Source organism: Pan paniscus, chromosome X, assembly GCF_029289425.2.
Source record: "Pan paniscus chromosome X, NHGRI_mPanPan1-v2.0_pri, whole genome shotgun sequence".
Taxonomy (NCBI): Eukaryota; Metazoa; Chordata; class Mammalia; order Primates; family Hominidae; genus Pan; species Pan paniscus.
Window position 1 is genome coordinate 101811941 of NC_073272.2, and position 13452 is coordinate 101825392.

The 13452-nt window shown below is 39.4% G+C and overlaps 1 protein-coding gene across 3 annotated transcripts in view; it reads left to right on the forward strand.

Moving 5' to 3' along the window:
* The first annotated feature begins 7839 nt into the window (after positions 1–7839).
* The window catches only part of LOC100971757 (T-complex protein 11-like X-linked protein 2), a 33247-nt gene continuing 27634 nt past the window's right edge, over positions 7840–13452 (forward strand). Inside the window, exons 1-3 of one of the 3 annotated variants that reach the window (XM_034949894.3) lie at positions 7840–7890; positions 8378–8515; positions 10525–10627. In XM_034949894.3, the coding sequence (XP_034805785.2) occupies positions 8389–8515; positions 10525–10627 (230 nt within the window). In that variant the 5' untranslated portion in view covers positions 7840–7890; positions 8378–8388. Of the gene's footprint in view, positions 7891–8377; positions 8516–10524; positions 10628–13452 lie in introns of those variants that run through there. The other 2 variants (XM_055106299.2, XM_034949896.2) reach the window with 2 other exon arrangements.

Sequence of the window (13452 nt, forward strand, 5' to 3'; positions counted from 1 at the left end):
TGACCCTTGAACAACAGAGGTTTGAACTTTATGGGTCTATTTATGTGCAGATCTTTTCAACCAAACGTGGATTTAAAATGCCATATTCACAGGATTCAAAACTTGCATATATACGGAGAGCCGACTTTTAGTATAGTCGAGTTCTGCAGGACCAACTGCTGGACTTGAGTATGTGTGGATTTTGGTATACGTGGGTGCTGGGGGAGGTCCTGGAATTAATATTCCATGGATACCAAGGGAATACTGTACTCGATTCCATTATGAGATGTCAGAAAATATTACCTGCTGCCAGAAAGTGGATTTTATTTTCTAAGTAAAGATAATTTAAAAAATTTTTGGCCAGTAAAGATGCATTCTGGGGTCCACAAAAAATCTCTCTAGTTAAAAACAACCAAACAAAAAACCCCATAAATAAGCTACCAACTTTTGCCAGAATTCAAAACCAACTGAGTGTATTTTTGTTGAAACTGCTTTAAGTGTGTAACTCATTCATGTCCTGGAGCACCAGGTACAATTGTGGTGATGCAGCTCTTGGTAGGGCTTTAAAATCAGCCTGGTATCTTTGGGCTGAGGTTGCCCCTAACACCATCTTATAAACAAGCAGGACAGCGAATGAGAAAGAGCAAGAGTGAGGGTAATAGTGAGAGATCCCTTACCCAGGAATAGGCCTCTCTGAGTCGCTTCTGGGATGCTGCTGCCCTCTGCTGCCACGTGTCCTGGGAAAACCCCTGTGGTCTCAGGACCTAAAATGTTCTCTCTTTTTTCCCAAGCTGGTGCTTTATTCGTTCTCGGCTTTAAAGACACTTGCTGGCATGGAAATAAATGAAAAGCAACCAAATGAGAATAAGCGAAGACTGTTTATTCGGAACTTACTATAGCAAATGAGTCAGCCATCATCACTTGTGTTTTGGCAGAGACTCAAAGGCAGGCAGAGAAGTGGGAAAACTTTATAGTGGAAAAAAGGGAAGACTTCAGGTATTCCCTGATTGGAGCTTTTTCGCATAGGGAAGCTGTAGGTGGGCTAACTAGAAGCAGAACAATTTATGTGATTGGTTAGGAGGTTCATATTTAGTTTGTTAGGTGGATGCAGGAACAAAAATTGGAAAAGCTGTCAATTATTAATAAAGTACTTGCCATTTGGGGCCAATTGTTACAGAAGTTGTTTAGTTTCTTGGATTGTTACTAGAGAGAGCAATCTGACTTCCTGCAAATCTGATTTACAGCATGCTGTCTTCTTTGGTAATTATAGATAAGGGGATTAGTTTCCTGGGAAGGTTGTGGATCAGAGTTCTGAAGCCAAGAACTGAAAGAGACACAGAGAGGAAACATGTTTATAACACAAAGAAAGAAAGGCTGACTCTGGGAACTAAGATGAGTCCAGCACATTTGGCAGGGAAGGATGTTCCATTTTATGTCATTCTCCCAACAGTGTTGTTGCCCTGTGGGGTTAGGACATTTATTCATATTCCACACTTTATTTATTGAGTATCCATTATGTTCTAGGCACAGTGAAGAGCCAAATGCACAGCCCCTGCCCTCAGAAAGCTTAGACTCATGGTGAAGTTCAATATTCAGTAAACACTAATTATGCAAATAAATGTATAATTACAAACTGTGGTAATTCCTATTATTAAAAAGTACAGAATGTTAAGAGAAGGGTTAATAGGGAACTCTTGTTTAGATTGGAGAACCATAGAAAGTTCTCTGAGGAATTTAGAATTTGAAAGCTGAGATTTGAGCAATGAGGAATCAGTTAGTCCCGGAAAAGTGGGTAAAGAAGGAAGAAAGCATCATAGGGGGAAAAAATAGCATGATTAAGATCTTGAGGTAGGAAGGCACGTGGCCTGTTAAGGAAAAGGAAAAAAGGTCAGTATTGCCATGCGCTAGGAATGAATGGCGTGAGATGTGAATGTAGAAGTAGACACTAAATGCTGCTGTCAGAAGTTTCATCTTCCATTGCTTTGTATCTCTCCTTTCCTTGAAGATCTATACTGGTTTCTCCACCCATCATGCCTCACTTTTAGCTTGGAAGCCCCCAGATTACCTAGAACCTTCTCATACTCCTTTTGTGTTCTGTGAAGAAAACACATTGGTAAAAGATTAACATGGATAATGTTGACATGTAGTTTTGTACTGTAAAGGAGAAGTGTAATGAAATAAATCTATTTTATGACTCTGTGTGGTTTTATTTAAAGCTGGATATGGTGGTGTGCATCTGTGGTCCCAGCTACTTGGGAGGCTGAGGAAGGAGGGTTGCTTCAGCCCAGTAGTTTGAGTTTAGCCTGGGCAACATAGCAAGACCTTCATCTCTAATAAGACAAAATAAATAAAGGCGCCATCCTGTATTTATGTGTCCCCACCACTTTAGTTAGCTGTTTATCTTCCACTACACTATACTGTATCTTGGGCCCCGGGATAGTTAATATCAGGTGTGAACTTGATTGAATTGAAGGATGTGACTGGTAAAGTATTGCTTCTGTGTGTGTCTGTGAGGGTGTTGCCAGAGGAGACTGACATTTGAGTCAGTGGACTGGGAGAGGAAGACCCACCGTTAATGTGGGCGGGCACCATCCAATTGGTTGCCAGCATGGCTAGAACAAAGCAGCCAAAAGAAGCTGGGATAAGTTTGCTTGCTGAGTCTTCTGGCTTCCTTTTCCCATGCTGGAAGCTTCCTTCCGCTCCTACTGCCTTGGACATCAGACTCCAGATTCTTTGGTCTTTGGACTCGGGGACTTGCACCAGTGGCTTGCTGAGGGCTCTCAGGCCTTTAGGCACAGACTGAAGGCTGCACTGTTGGCTTCCCTGGTTTTGAGGCTTTTGGACTTGGACTGAGCCACTACTGCCTTTTCTCTTCCACAGCTTGCAGGCAGCCTATTGTGGGACTTCGTCTTGTAATTATGTGAACCAATTCTCCCTAATAAACTCCCTTTCATGTATACATATAGCCGATTGGTTCTGTCCCTCTGGAGAATCTTGACTAATAAGGTCCCATTTAACTTCACCTCTTGGTTTTACAATCCATTGTGTATCATTTTATCATTTACATTTTTTTCTTTAGCAAATGTATATACTTAGTTAAATTGCTGTTGCATGGCTCTATATATTGTGGAATAAACAATCTGAGATATGAGTTCTAGTCCTGACTTTTCTGTAAACTGGTGGCAGTCTTAGAGAAGTGATTTAAGTTCTCTGAGTCTCAAATGGTTCTTTCTGAAATGAAATGTTTAAATTTTTATGTGTTAACTAAATTATTTTTACCCAGCATTCCTCTTAAATTCTGTAATTTTATACCACTTATGGACATCTATGAATATCTTTTACGTAGTCTTCTTTTGTGTCCTTATGGATAAGATTGACTCTCAGGATAATTTTCTTTTTTGGAGTAGTATACATAAAGTATAATTTAACAAATGGTAATTGGTCACAGTATTGAGGTAGAGTTAAGGCACATCTGAAGGGTAAAAATTCCCTGCTGAAGGCATAAAATTCTCATAAATGACTTTGCAAACTGTGATATGTGTACTCAGAGTGGGTAACCCCAAGTGCGCCAAGAAATAAAAGAAGCCAACAAATATATATTGAGGAGTGCAGATATCTCTTCAATATACTGATTTTCTTTCTTTTAGAAATATACCCAGGAGTGGTATTGGTGGACCATATGGTAGCTCTGTTTTTAGTTTTTTGAGGAGCCTCCAAGTGTTCTCCATAGTGGTTATACTAATTTACATTCCTGCCGACAGTGTACAAAGGTTCCCTTTTGTCCACAACTTTGCCAGCATTTGTTATTGTCTGTCTTTCGGATATAAGCCATTTTAACTGGGGCGGATGATACCTCACTGTAGTTTTGATTTGCATTTCTCTGATGATCACTAATGTCGAGCACCTTCTCATGCGCTTGTTTGCCATTTGTTTGTCTTCTTTTGAGAAATGTCTATTCAGATCTTTTGCCCATGTTTTAATTGGATTATTAGATTTTCTCCTATAGAGTTGTTTGAGCTCCTTATATATACTGGTTATTAATCTCTTGTCAGGTGGGTAGTTTGCAAATATTTCTCCCATTCTGTGTGTTGTCTCTTCATTTTGTGATTGTTTCCTTTACGGTGCAGAAGCTTTTTACTTGATGTGATTCCATTTGTCTATTTTTGCCTTGGTTTGCCTGTGCTTATGGGATATTACTCAAGAATTTTTTGCCCAGACCAATATCCTGGACAGTTTCCCCAATGTTTTCTTGTAGTAGTAGTTTCATAGTGGTGAAACAACAGGAGCGAAAGTGGGTATCCTTGTTGTATTCCAGATCTTACAGGAAAGACTTTCACTTTCTACTCATTCTTATGATACTAGCTGTGGATCTCTGTTTTTTATGGCTTTTATTATGTTGAGGCGTGTTCCTTCTATACACAGTGTTTTGGGGGCTTTTATGATAAAGTAATGTTGAATTTTATCAAATGCTTTTTCAGCATCACTTGAAATGATAATATGGTTTTCGTCCTTCATCCTGTTGGTATGATGTGTCACACTGATTTATTTGTGCATGTTGAACCATCTTTGCATCCCAGGGATAAATCCTTCCTGGTCATGATTAAAGATCTTTCTAGTGTATTGTCGAATTGGGTTCACTAGTATTTTGTTGAGGATTTTTGCATCAATATTCATCAGAGACATTGGCCTGTAGTTTTCCTTTTTTGATGTGTGTTTGTCTGGTTTTGGTATCAGGGTAATACTGGCATTGTAGGATGAGTTTGAAAGTATTTTCTCCTCCTCTATTTTTCAGAGTAGTTTGAGTAGGACTGGCATTAGTTCTTCTTTAAATGTTTGGTAGAATTTAGCAGTGAGGTCATGAGGTCATAAGGTCTCGGGCTTTGCTTTACTATAGACGGAGACTATTTATTAAGGCTTTACTTACCTGTTATTGGTTACCTGTTATTGGTCTGCTCAGGTTTTGGATTTCTTCGTGTTTCAATCTTGGTAGATTGTATGTGTCTAGAAATTTATCCATTTCTTCTAGATTTTCCAATCTATTGGCATATACTTGCTCATAGTAGCCACTGGTGATTCTTTGAATTTCTGTGGTATCAGTCGTAATGTCTCCTCTTCCATCTCTGATTTTATTTATTTGGGTCTTCTCCATTTTGTTCTTCACGAGTCCGGCTAAACATTTGTCAATTTTGTTTACCTTTAACAAAAAAGCAACTTTTTGTTTCATTGATCTTTTGTATTGTTTTCTTCATTTCAAATTCATTTATTTCTGCTCTGATCTTTATTGTTTCTTTTCTTCTAATTTGTTTTCTTCTAATTTACTCTTATTTTTATAGTTCTTTATGATGCATCATTAGGTTTTTTATTTGAAGTTGTTCTTCTTTTCAATGTAGGCATTTACAGCTATAAATTTTGATATCAGTACTGCTTTTTCTGTATCCCATAGGTTTTGGTATGTTGTGTTTCCATTATCATTTGTTTCGTAAAAGTTTCCAGTTTCCTTTTTAACTTCTTTTTTGATCCACTGTTCATTTATGTGCATATCGTTTAATTTCCTAGGAGTTGCCTAGGAATTGCAGTCTTTGTGTCCTAGGCATCCCTTCAAGTTTACCTGGGACCCCAGAGCACTTTGGCCTGTAGTGGTGTGGATTGCCGAGAGACTCAAGTTCTCCGCCCTGGGATGGGTGAATCCCCTCTAGCTAGGTCTGGTCCAGATGCTCCCTCTGTGAGTGGGCACTGGCTGAGCCCAGCACGGCTTTGCTCTCTGGTATGGCAGGGTAGCACTGAGTTCAATGTGAAGTTCCCCAGTCACTGCCTTCTTCTTCTCCCAAGTGTACAGACTCTCTGGGCTGCACAGCTGCTGCCAGGATACGGGGGAGGGGTGGCATTGGCGATTTAAGACTGACTGTCTCTGTCTGACCTCTTGAATGTCTGTTCCAACAATATGAATTTAAAACCAGGCACTGTGATTGCTCACCTGATTTTTGGTTCTCATGATGATGCTTTTCTGTATGCAGATAGTGGTTGCAATTTGGTGTTCCTGCAGGGGGTACACAAGGTATAGCCTTCTATTCCACCATCTCTCTCTGTTCCTCTAGTTGGTTCTTGACAACTCTTGATAATACGTATTATTAAATACAGTATCTGGGCCATCCCTAGGCAAAATGTGATTTGCTGTTTTCCACTAGTTCTCTCCCTTTATTTTTCCCACACTTCTATTTCCCCTCATTACCTCTCCCAGGGGATTTCAATATTAAGAGACACTTCAAAAGACTATTTCACTATTTGAATGAAGTGCTGATAGAATTTTAGGTTATCACTGGGTAGAGTTTTTTTTTTTTTTTAACAATGCAGTTTTGTGAGAAGATGAATTGGTGTCATTCTGGAAGGTTTTCTTAGAAAGAAATACAATAGAATTCTGATTTTTTTAATGAGAAATGAACTTCTGGTATAGTGAAACATATGCCTTATGAATGTATAATTTTATGTTCAAATCAAGAAAAATATATTTAAACATTTATCCTGGGGTTGATATGAGAGTAATTTCTTTCACAGCTGATATTACTGAAGGAAATACTAGGAGAGGATGAGGAGGAAATTCAGATTTAGCATTCATTAGTAAAATAAACTCTTTAGCTAAGCGCTAACTTTACTAGCCAAGTCCCCTCATATCCTCCTGTGCCTGGAAGTTAAGGTGGATTTTTCCTAGGCTGGAAAGTTCTTGGATCTCTTCCCCATAACTTTCTTCTTCAAAATCCCCATGTTGTGCAAGATATTCACACGGTACTGTTGCCACTAACAAGGCGAGGATTGTGGTGAGAATCTGGTCAAAGTATAGTCTTGATTTATAAAAGAAACAAGTTAATGTGTTAAGAAATTAAGTCAGGGTAAGAGAGGGATCAACTAGTATAGTGTGGAAATGTATATATGCTGGAAATAGGCCAATCCAGGGGTCCTCATATCACTGTGGTGACTGGCCAGTGGAGTGACAAAGTAGACTAGGACTGAAGAGTGAGCAACATGAGGCCCCTTAGGATCGTCCGTTCCAGTGCCCTCAGTTTACAGATGAGCTCCAAAGCTCACAATTGGATTGCAATGAAGAACATGCCAAGAATTGAGCTGAAAGAACTCAAACCGAAATGTAGGATTCCTCTCAGGCTTATGGTCTTGCCCCTTTACCACACAGCTTCTGTGGCTAGCCCTTTAAAATGATTCTTGATTTGCATATTTGTAAAATGAGAGTTTAACAGTTCATGTGTCTCTCCTTACTTTGTGTGGAGGATTCACTTATACAAAAGATAAAAGAAAACCCAAAACAGACTTCTGGAATTTTGTAGCCCTGTTGGTTCTTCATTTGTAGGGGCTGTATGAACAGCATGAAGTGAAACAAATAAACAACAAACGCTTGTTTTTTCCCCCTAAATAGTTATTTAAATGCTATTTTTGTTTCTGGGGCAGTAAGGATAAAAGCTTTGAACAGTTCGTTCATGAGGAGCAGGGCTTGAGAAGATGACTTCCAAGCTCCTGAGGGGTTCCGAGCCTGGGCGGGAGGGTATGGACATGAAGCCTCCTTACGTCTATCTCAGCCTCCTGCCTTTATCACCCAATGGTGAGGCTCTGCTTGCCTTTCCTGCCGTCTTGGTTTCCAAGGCACCCTGGGCAAGTGATACCACCCCGCTACCCTGGAAACGGATCACCCTTTGTTTTCGTGTTTGGACTCTCCTATCTTGTGTCACAGGTAGGGGTGCGCTCCAGGTGGACCTCATAATCTCCGTGGTCCCGTCCTACTCCTCCCTGATGATCTCCCCTCTCTTCCTGGCTACAATGTGGTACTTCCCAGGACCAGGTTGGGGAGGCAGAGGGGCTTCGCTAGCAGACGCAGAGGCGAGGCCGCCAGTCGAGGACGAGGAGGAGGTGAGGGACCAGGGTCGCGAGGGCTGTGGGGGATACCCTGCTGCCTGAGTCCAGGCCGGCAGAGCCCCTTCAGGAAGGTCTGGAGCAGTAGCTAAGGAGTTAGAAGGTATTCCAGGACCAATGAAAGGTAGCCAGAGCCGAGGAAGATTCCTTTCCTAGCTTGGTCAGTAATGTGCAGTGTGCCCCGCTTCTGGCGAGTTAATTGTCCATCTCTGGGCCTTGTTTTCCTCTTCTGCTTGCCCAAGACCAAACTTCTTTGATTTCAGTAAAGGAAGTGCCGCTAATTCCCCTTCCCCTCGAGGCCTGTTTGAAGACCCTAGTTGTTCCTTTGAGAACCTTTGAGCCCTGGTACTTAATCCTTTCAACTGACGGCAGCGGGTTCAGTCACCAGGACACACAATTGTAGTTGAAGAGCGCTCTTTCTTTTTGTCCCTGGGCGAGAGTCAGGTCTTACACAGCTTGCCTCTTCTTTTCTCTCCAATTCCAGATAACATCAAGATGCCGAAGACTGAGGAAACTGTGCTCCAGAATGATCCCAGTGTAGCAGAGAATGGGGCCCCTGAGCCTAAAACACCAGGGCAGAGCCAGAAAAGCAAGAGTTTCTGTTTAGATGACCAGTCTCCTGGTAGGTCTAGAATCATGTCATCACTTCTATGGACAGCAATTAGGCTAAAGGAATAGACAGCCTGTGATTTAAGGGCCTTTAAGGGATATAGAAGGCTCTTGCAACCTTGCATTTTTCCTTACTAATCCTTCTGTTAGTCCTCTTTTGGATTATTCTTTCTCTTGTCTTTCTGCCCCCTCTAATTTTTACATGCAGGACTTAGGCCCCTAATTGGTAAGTAAAATTAAAAGATTTTGGTTTTAGAGAAAGAGACCGACAAAGCAAGTTACTTGTGTTTGACAATAGTCGAGAGTGATTTAGTCAGTTCAAAGCCTGGGAAATAAATAGCATTCTTGTATTTTGATTTTGTAAAGTGCAAATGGTAGATCTAGGACAGATCGAAGTGATCCAAATTATCTGTTGCTTCAGTTGTGTTCTGTCCTTTTCCAGGGGTGCTTTGTTGACATAAAAATTACCACTGCTCTGGGGTAAAATTATTTAGGTCTTTAATAATAGCATTTTTATGTGAACATTGGGACTTTGAGTCTTTTTCACACCTTATGTTAGGCATTTGAAGCTTTGGCTTGACTAGTCCAACCTCACAGGAACTCAAATTGCAGTTCTTTTACAATAATCTCCAGTGAATTTAACCAAAGGTTAATCTGCAGACCTCTCCAGATGTAGCAATTTGATCTAACCTCTTGAACACTGAAACGGGAAAAAATATGAAGTTGAATTACGTGTGTTTCTCTGGTGGCCACTTGGGGTCACTGCTAGTAAGCAGAATGGCACAATTCATACTTCATAATATCTCTCAAAGAAATGATGTCTTAATGAATTAATTAGATGGTATATTTTAACATATGTAGCTTTTTAGTTAGTATAGAAGGGAAATACCAGTTGATGGACCAACTTTTCAACAGAAGTCTTATCAACTGTTTTTTAAATGAAAAATAAATGGGCATAAATGGACCATCTTCTTGGAGTGAGCTTTAGGATTCTTATATGTGAGTTTTATTATATCTTAAGGATAAATCGTTCTCTCTGACCAAGTTATGAAACTACATTAAAATTGAGTTACAAAATAGTTTTATTGCATATTTTATTTTACATATCAAGTAATAATTGTGACTACTATATATACTTTGTTTTACTACTGAAAGTACTCTGTATGATGAATTTAGAACACTGGTTCCCAAATTCGAATGCTGGGCTAGGACATAGTTCTTACCAATATTGAATGAAATAAAACAATAAAGATGTTGTAATGAGTTTTTAAAATAATATTAAATTGATTCAATTTAAAAGAGTACTCTTAATGCTGACTGTGTTTTCTTTATACTTTCTGAGGTGTTAAAATATGTTTTCTTTTTATGAAGTGATTATTTTGATGATGGTAGGGTAGTTTCATTGTTTGCTTGTTTGCTTTCATGTCCATATGTGGAAAAATAAAAATTGTCAAATCATTATCTGTCACTCATGTTGTTTTGAAATGTTGTCTGTTGAATACCCAGATTTGGAAACTACTGTTTTAGGAGCAGGATTCAGCTTTAGAGCCATCTAGTAAGATTCGTGTGGTATCTATAAGGAGATTTTAGCCTTCATCTTGTGTGTAGCCCCTGAGGTAGGAAGAGAACAGTGGGAACACAATAACTTTTAGATACACATTAATTTTACAAATCACAACTTATTCATTGTTTGCTGTGTTTTGCTTATGGTTTTACATTTCAAGTGGAAGGTTTTCAAAACTGTTTTATGTTTTTCAAAAACTAATTTCTTCCTCCCATGCCTGACTTCTCTGAGATGTTCAGTGTTACTGAAGAGCAAAGAGTTCAGAAAACTTCTGGTGGTAAAATGATTGAATAAGTCTGTGTAAGATCCGTTTGATGAATCTAAACTTGGGAGCCTTACTTGGCAGAGTGAATCTCTAAATAAAATAAAAATTCTCTTTGTGTGGGTTCCCTGTTGATGATGGCTATGCTTTTTCTTTCTTTTTCCGGAGAGCAGACCTGATGTCTTTTCTGTCACAGATCTGATAGAGACAGTTAATGAAGTTTCCAAGCTGAGCATTTCACATGAAATTGTAGTAAACCAAGATTTCTATGTGGAAGAGACCATTTTGCCTCCAAACAGGTACAGATTATTCAGTTTTTTTCCATTTTACTCTTCGGGGCATAGGTACATAGCACAAATGACTTTTGGTCAGACTTGAAGCATCTTATTAATACATCTAATGGTTGTGTCTTATATAGTACCAACAAATTAGTGTAAGTATTACTTTAAAAGTGTCAAAGCAGCAAATTATATTTAAACAGGTAATAAACCAATGCAGTTACAGGTTGAACATCCCAAATCTGAAATCCACGATGCTCCAAAATCCAAAACATTTTGAGCGCCAACATGATGCTCAAAGGAAATGCTCATTGCGGTATACAAGTATGCTGCAAATATTCCAAAATCCAAGAAATCCGTAATCTGGCTAGGCGCAGTGTCTCACGACTGTTAAGTTCCAACACTTTGGGAGGCCGAGGCAGGTGGATTGCTTGAGTCCAGGAAGTCAAGGCCAGCCTGGGCAACATGGCGAAACCTTGTCTATGCAAAAAATACAAAAATTAGCCGGGCATGGTGGTGCATGCCTGTAGTCCCAGCTACTCAGGAGGCTGAGGTGGGAGGATCCCTTGAGCCTGGGAAGCAGAGGTTGCAGTGAACTGAGATCGCGAACACGCCACTGCACTCCAGTCTGGGCGACAGAGTGAGACCCTGTCTCAAATAATAATAATAACAATAATAATCCGTAATCCAAAATACTCCCGTCCCAAGCATCTTGGAAAAGGGGTATTCATTCTGTATTGTCAAAATGTTCATTTCAGGATCTTAGTTAATAATGAAACGTAGAGTGATTTTCAGATCTTTTCAGACAGACTTGGAAGAGGTAACTCCTAGCCGTTCAACTTTTAATTATCTGCAGATTAAACAGGCAGAGATGAGCAGATTTTCTAATAGTGGTTTTGTTCACTCTTCAGGAGTAGGAAATTTCAGGGGACACTTCTGCTTCATAATCAGTGTAATAAAGATTCTGTGAATCAAGATTAGAACCCCATCGATAAATAGTGTGCTTCTACAATTAGGCTTTATATTGGTTTCTCTTAATTATATTGATATAACAATATATGATTAAGAATCATCCAGCATTTATGGATTGAATGCTTCTAGTGTTTATTAAGAGTTAAATGGGTTGATTTCTTTGTCAGAATCTATATTTTATGATATTTCTAATTTCCCACCTTAAATGCTTCTGTTATTTTGCCACTTCTGGGATTCTGTTACGTAAAGCACCTTGCTTTGTCAGTGGTTCTCTTGATCTTCATACTTCTTAGATTTTCCTTTGTCTGTTGCCAAGGATGGGTTACCTGAAGGAAGTTTTTACCAAAACACAGGTCTCGTAGCATCTCCCTCATTGCCTTTATAGTCCCTGCGGCCCGAGTTAGATTTGTTTTTCTCCTGGTAGGGGTGCAGAAAAAAGTGAAACTAAGAGAATGAAGGTCTGTTAAAGTGGCTAGGGATCTCAGGGGGTGGATAGATGAAGCAGGAGGAATAATATTATTTAGGGCTTGGATTTCACTGTGTTTTTAAAATTAACAGGCTTTTTCAAATGTAGTAATACAAAATGTATACTGGATAAGAGGTTGAAATAGAGTTTGGGGTTATCCATTATCTACAGATAATTGACAGTTAGTTTTCCCTTTGGGCTTATAAAATTATACTAAGCACAGTTATCGGTTTTTAGGGGAAATCTCATAATAAGACATTTATTCAACAAACATTTACTGAGTACTTATTAGGTGGAAGGCAGAATGTTGAAAGCTGAAGACATATAGTTGAGTGAGTCACTGTCTTTGCCATCAAAAAGCTTCTGTAGGGAAGATAGTCAAATAGCTACTGTGCAGAGTGATAAGTTATCTCATATCTAGTGTGTGGAGTTCTATGCAGTGCTCAGCTACCTGGGGAAGGTCAGTGAAGACTTTCCTAATAAGGTAACACTTGAATTGAGTCTTTTCAGGTGGTTTTGGGGAGAAGGGACTCTCCTGGAAGAGGAAATGTCATTTCAGAGCCATAGAGGGATGGAAGACAATTATATATTAATTATAAGTGGACTGTGATTGTTAGAGCGCAGGATGTAGGAGGAGAAAGAAGGTTAAGGTAGGAGAAGTGGCAGAATAGGATCGTGAAGGGACTTAAAGGCCACGTACACTGCTAGAGATAGGTAGCGTCTGAAGAACTTTAAATGAGTATACTATTATGATCAGATTTGTATCTTAGAAAACTCATTGATTTTTATCAAAAATATGTACCATTGTTGGGGTAAGGTTTTGTGGGTGTAAGGTGGCCATTTAATAGACTATAGCAATAGTTCAGGAAAGAGATGACAGTGGGTGGGGGCCGATTCCAGAGATATTTAGGAAGCAAAATCTCTGGAATTGGGTGACTGAGTGGATAAAGGATATGAGGGGAAAGGAATTAAGAAGGACTACAGTACACACCAGATAGATAATAGTTGAACTTTCACAGGTTAGATTGTTGTGTTGGAGGAGAAACTTTGAATTTTTGTTTCATATATTTTTTAATCACTTGTATTTTTGTAAACAGAAAACATACATTACTATTATATACACACGCACACGTATATATACACACATATATGTATATATATGTGTGTATATATACGTGTGCGTGTGTATATATATATATATATATATTTTTTTTTTTTTTTTTTTTGAGACCGAGTCTCGCTCTGTCACCAGGCTGGAGTGCAGTGGCACTATTTCGGCGCACTGCAAACTCTGCTTCCCGGGTTTAAGCAATTCTCCTGCCTCAACCTCCGGAGTAGTTGGGACTATAGGCACCCGCCACCATGCCCAGCTAATTTTTGTGTTTTTAGTAGAGACGGGGTTTCACCA